Here is a 6160-nt window from a genome sequence, read left to right as displayed (position 1 = left end):
AGGAATTCTTCTTACTTCTTGAATTCTTCTGCTTTCTGAACTGATCGGAGGGTTGCAGTGTGGGATTTTGCACCGGTGGGGGTGGAAGATTTGGTTGCAGGATGAGCAAACGCTGTCTGTGGCTGATAAGACCACGGAGGCCAGATTTGCTCTTTGGAAAGGGTAACGGCCGTTCTCTGCCACAGGCCGATGGGTCACTGTGGTGCCTTCCTCTCCTTTGGAATGGGCTGGATGGACTTGGGGCAAGTAAGAGCTGAATGCCACATAGCCTGTGGAGGCTGGAGCCCAAAGTATCTTGTGGACGCTCATGCCCTCTGGGTGGGTTTGTGTCTTTGGGCATGTCCTCAGAACCAAAAGGCAATTTTGCCGAAACTCACATTCCTCTTTGTATGAACTTGACGACTGTTTCGTGGAGCTGTGAAACTTTTCAAATAAAATTTGAACGGGCTCGTGGCATGAGGGGCTATGTAGCTGGATCACGTCCCTCTCCTGCTGCTCAGGCTGGAGGGTCTACCGCGGCCAGGGCACATCCTGCCCTCTTGACACCTACGACTGGAGCCATCACCATGTTTGGGTAAAGTTGCTCCACCTGGGGGCAGCAGGCTTTGCAAGAGGGCCTCTGCCGGGATCCTCCATCCAGCTGGCACCTAATTTGGGGTTAGGACACAAACTGGGCTTTATGCTACAACACCACGATGTTGACTGGACAAAATCAAACCAGGAAATGTGTTACAAGGCATCCTGGCTTGCAAAAATCAGCGCATTCTGTTGCAATACTGCCCCATTCTTGTGTGTTACTCCTGGCCTTGGTGAAGAGGCGGGGCTTTCTCTTCACATGGCCAGGGCTTTCATACATGCCGCACAGATGCAACCTCCAAAGTACTTTGGTGAACGGCTTTTGCTGTTTCACTCAGTAATATCCAGTTGCATAATTCAGCGTGTGCATGAAGCGCCGGTCCTGTTCCCTGTCTTAGCAATCTGGTCTGGCAAAGAGATCCACCTGTGACAGCTGCCCCCCCTCCCCCCCCGGCCGGGGAGGAGGGGTTGGGAGAGTCCTTGCTGGCTTTTAAAAAGGCAAATTAATATTGCATACATGGAAGCGGGAAACAGAAGGGGCAGCAATGGAGTTTGCTACCAGGAACCATTTTCTGGAGCACTGAAGTGTGTGTGTTGGGGGCGGGTGGGTGGTTCGGGGTACAAGGCCCCACCTGCAGCCCAGTTGTGTCTTACCTCTGCCTCTCTCCAGGCACAAAAGCTGTTATATAAGACTGTACCTTACCCATTCAGGTGAAACAGAGGACAGAGAAAGCATTTTAAATGGTGGTGTGATTTGTGGGTCATTACCAGCTGCCACTTTCTTAAAGGAAATAAATGTGGGCTGTTACAGGAACCGGTTTAGATGTGCAGGAAATGCCCCGATTAAGCACCCCCTCCCCCCGCTGTATAAGGGGCTTTTGGTACTTCCTAGTACACGAAGGCCCAGCAGAGCTTGTGATCCTTGGCCCATGTGACTTCCCTCAGGTCACAAGATTGTTAATGAGGCTGCTGGGCACGGTTGCGGAGGCGTCCCTATTTTAAGGAACAGCCTCATGATTGTTTGTTGCTCAGTTGGTTAACATCTCTGCAAATTAGGTTAGCAGACAAGGGCAGATTAGAAAGGCCTTTTGTGTTCTTTTTTGAAAGCCTGGATGTGTTTAAAGTAAAGTGTGTCATTCATCTGCCCCACAGGTCACTTTTGGTGTTTTTTTTTAAAATGGAACAGAGCTTTAACAGCAGAAGTGGGCCTTTCTAAACATAGATGCATTGCTATCACAGCAAAACAAACTGCCCTGGGAGCAGCAGGGGCGTAGTGGTTAAGAGCAGGCGCACGCTAATCTGGAGAACCGGGTTCGATTCCCCGCTCTGCCACTTGAGCTGTGGAGGCTTATCTGGGGAATTCAGATCAGCCTGTGCACTCCCACACATGCCAGCTGGGTGCCCTTGGGCTAGTCACAGTTCTTCGGAGCTCTCTCAGCCCCACCCACCTCACAGAGTGTTTGTTGTGAGGGGGGAAGGGAAAGGAGTTTGTAAGCCCCTTTGAGTCTCCTTACAGGAGAGAAGGGGGGGTATAAATCCAAACTCCTCCTCTTCTTCCTTGTGGGCTTACAGGAGCCCAGTTAAAAAGAGAAGCAAAGATTTACTTGCAGAGATCCAAGTAAGCTTTTCTTGGGGTATCATTTTAACACGTTCATCCAAGTCTCATAAAAGTACAGCCTGTGAAGATTATGAACACCTGATGTTGCCTTTGGCACTTGGTTTACCAAGGTCTGCCTCACCTGCTCAGACTGATTCCTGCTTTTCAAGCAGAGGTTTTTCCATCTCCTGATCTTTTTAACTGGGGGTGCTGGGGGATGAACCTGGCACCTTCCAAGGGCCAAGCATGTCCACTGGCCCATTGGCAGGAAGTTCAGAGCCCCTTTCACCTGCGTACGGGGGCTTCAGTATTTGAACATTCCAACAAGTTTGATCTAGCCAGCAGCCCTGCCTTCCTCACAAACAACAACCAAGCAACCAGTCTGGTTTCCAGAATAACTTGGAGGGTAATGTTTCGAGCAAAAAAAGATTTACTCAAAAGCTCTTCCCAGGAATCATTTCAGAAAATACCAAAGTAAATTTGTTTATTCAACTTTAAAGAACTGTATGTACAAAACATAATAAATAATCTTTTTTTCCGCCTAAGAATAGATGTTGCCTATTTCTTTAGTAATTACAAAGTCAGCAGTTAAATTCAAGATTGACAGTTCTATGCTGTTGGTTGAGCCATTAGATCCACAGAGGTCTTCCTTTCAAAAGCTTTGATAAATGGAGACTCTGAAGAACAAGAGGCGGGCCGAACTTGGGGGCAAATCCTCCTGAGGTAAGCAACAGAATGCGAGGGGGGAAAGGCCAAAAGAAATTCTTTTTGCCAGTCAGGCACACACATCAGTAAGCGGAAGTAGTAAAATTGCCCCTGGTGTAGGTTATACTAGTTGGTCAAGTCAGTTATTTCACTGATATGTTTAAATCAAAGAACAAAAAAAATCCCCATGCTGGCGGCAGAGGAGAGTCTGAAACGAATGCCAACACTGCAAATCACTTTTTCATTCACCAAACCAAAGGAATGACTTTAGCAAAGAAAAAATATGTCTTCCCACCCAGACCCATCAAAATTACCTGGACTGGATCATTTTTAAAATCTGATCCACTTAAGGGGAAATGTCAAAAGCCCAACCCGACTCAAAGACAGGGGCGCTCCAAGCCACCACCACCCTTCAAAGGCTGGCTTTCAAGGGGGGGCGGGGAGGGGGAGATGCTGATTGCCCTTTAGAAAAAGCACCTCTTACACAGCAGAAGAGAAAAAGAGGACCGGAAGCGTTTTTGACTCTTCAAAGGAAGCCGGATTTTGGAGCCTCAAAGAAAATCTGCAGAGTTTGGACTCTTGAGCAAAACCCAAGCTCCACCCCGACACTTGCATGTAACGTGCAAAATAGCAAAATGTGAGAAAGGGGGAAAGGGAGGGGGGGAGAACAGGTGAACCGGCTGTGATGACTTCTTTCTTCATCAGGTTCCCAAACTTAGTTCTTCAGAGGAATTATTTGGCCTGAGGTTTCCCAGCTGCGGATTTCAACAGATGCGGTCTCTGCATTTGGACGCTTGGTTGCCAGAGAGAGGAACTGAGCGCTTGCATTACGCAAGGCCAGACTCTTTGGCCATACTGTAAAAGATGCCTTTCTTCTGGATTAGGGCAGCGGGAGAGCCACACTCCACAATTTCACCTTTGTCTAGGACTATTACTCTAAAGCAAAGAGGAAGAGAGAGGAGGTCAGGATATGTAGATAATTCTGTCCCAGCCTGTGTTTCAAAGAGAAAGAAATAAACAAATGAGACCACACACAAAAAAAGCATGTAGGTTAAGAGGGCAACATCACTTCTGAAGCCAGTTAAGAGAATGAAGAATGAGACAAGGAATAAGCACACCGTGCTGCTAACGCTACACCTCAGCAGAAAATGAAGCAGAAAATGTCCTGTCGGTAGCTCCCAAGGGATGCCTTTAAGATCAGACCTTAGGATGAATACAGGTAACTGTCTTACCCCAAATCAGACCCTCGGGCTGCCCAGCTCAGCCCCACCTACTCTGAGGGTGGCAGCTGTCAGGCCTGGCATCTCATGTCCAGTCAGTATTCAAGTACAATCCCTTCCCACAAGCCCCAAAGATGCAAGCGGCCCCAGCATCCCGACATCTGGGTTCATGGACGATGAACTCCACCCAGACACAGGATCTGCATTCACTAATACATTTTCTACTGCAGGGAATACGAATACGAATGTAAATGGACTGAAAACCCCACCCGCAATACAATGCAGTCAACCACACCTTTGCACAGCAAGTTCCACCCAAAACACTTACTGATTGGTTCCCTACCCTGGGACATGGACAATGTATACCCCGCTAAACATTCCCTTCTCACTAGACACAGTGTGTAACAGACTGCGATATACCCCTGAAGATTCCAACCACAGATATACCCCTGAAGATTCCAACCACAGATGCAGGCAAAACGTTAGGAACAAGATCTACCAGACCCCAGCCACACACAAAAGTTTATACTTGGTTGGTCTTCAAGGGGCCACTGGGCTCAAACGTCTTCCCACCCACATGGCAAACCCCTCCCCCCCCCCGAACTGATTCCCATAAAAGGAGTTCCACAGACTTTGGTCTTGTTTGTGGACTCAGCCCGCTCTCAGTGGCTTTACCGTGTGTAGTCCATAATGGTGTTCAGCCGATGCGCGATGGTCAGCACTGTGCAGCCTTCGAACTGAGTCCGTATGGTCGATTGGATGAGGTCATCTGTTTCCAGGTCCACAGCAGCCGTGGCTTCGTCTAAAACCAGGATTTTGGACTTCCGCAGGAGAGCCCGGGCCAAGCACACCAGCTGCCGCTGCCCGACGCTTCGGGAGGAAATGCGGAATGGAGGAAACCACAGTTCTAAATCTGATCCACTTCTCCAAAATAACTCAAAATACTATTAATGTCGCTACAGATGACGGAACCCAGAATCCCAAAGGCAGAGCACACAATAAGGAACACACAATCCCACCACAGACGCACAATGTTGCCTTCACATCAGTTAAGAAGAAGAGTTTGGATTTATCTCCTCCCCTTTCTCTCCTGTAAGGAGACTCAAAGGGGCTGACAATCTCCTTTCCTCCCCACCCACCCCCAACACCCCATGAGGTAGGTGGGGCTGAGAGAGCTCCAAAAAACTGTGACTAGCCCAAGGTCACCCAGCTGGTGTGTGTGGGAGTACACAAGTTAATCTAGTTCCCCAGATAAGCCTCCACAGCTCAAGTGGAAGCGGGGAATCAAACCCGGTTCTCCAGATTAGCGTGTACCTACTCTTAACCACTACGCCACGCTGGCAGGCAGGAGATTGTCAGGAACTGTGCCTGGTGATTGCATTGCAGCAGTCTATATTGCTCAAGATGGCATCTGAGTGACAGAGGGGGGGCTCTCACTTCAACGTAACTGCTGCAAGATATATGCAACCTGCCTGAAGTATATAAAGGGCCTTTCCTCTCTAGTGATCTTTAGGGCTTGACACGGATTGTAGATAACTAGGCTAGTGACCCTGGCAAATCAGTCCTCAGTCGAGCCGGGTGGCTGTACCTATCCCTATCGCGACCTTGGGGTGCCTAGCTCCAAAATAACTCTCTTCACACTTCTCTGGGAAAATGGGAGGGAGACGAAACAGGGATAAAGAGACTCAGAAAAGCCAGGTCTGGCAGAACTGGTTTTCTCAAGTTGGGTGCTTCGTTGCCTTTCAATAGACGCTACTCGTCAAGAATCCAGAGTCTGTTTATTGGCTGAAGGTCCGAGACCTGACAGAGATGGAGATGGCAGGGATAGAACTTGGGACCTTCTGCATGCCAACCACAGGCTTAATCAGCGACATCGCAAAGACGACAGGGGTTTTGTTTTCTTCTGTGAGGCAAATTTCCTGCACCAGATTGCTGAAAAACCTAGAAACGGCCTTACAAGGACTCTGGTGTCTTGGTGAGTCACTCTCCTGCCATTACAGGCCAACCGCAGAATAGAACCATAGAGCTGGAAGACACCAGAAGGGCCATCCAGTCCAACCCC

At 48.8% G+C, this 6160-nt stretch overlaps 1 protein-coding gene across 5 annotated transcripts in view; it reads right to left on the bottom strand.

Annotated features, from left to right (window-relative positions):
• Positions 1–2640: 2640 nt before the first annotated feature.
• Positions 2641–6160, bottom strand: part of LOC125430864 (multidrug resistance-associated protein 1-like) — a 79322-nt gene continuing 75802 nt past the window's right edge. For all 5 annotated transcript variants that reach the window (XM_048493160.1, XM_048493161.1, XM_048493162.1 and 2 more), the window contains 2 exons: positions 4774–4968; positions 2641–3814 (listed from right to left, as the gene is read on the bottom strand). In XM_048493160.1, the coding sequence (XP_048349117.1) occupies positions 3706–3814; positions 4774–4968 (304 nt within the window). In that variant the 3' untranslated portion in view covers positions 2641–3705. The remainder of the gene's footprint in view (positions 3815–4773; positions 4969–6160) is intronic.

The sequence above is a fragment of the Sphaerodactylus townsendi genome, linkage group LG04, assembly GCF_021028975.2.
Source record: "Sphaerodactylus townsendi isolate TG3544 linkage group LG04, MPM_Stown_v2.3, whole genome shotgun sequence".
Lineage (NCBI taxonomy): Eukaryota > Metazoa > Chordata > Lepidosauria > Squamata > Sphaerodactylidae > Sphaerodactylus > Sphaerodactylus townsendi.
The sequence above is the reverse complement of the archived record's forward strand: the minus strand, read 5'-3'. Positions and strand labels throughout refer to the sequence as shown.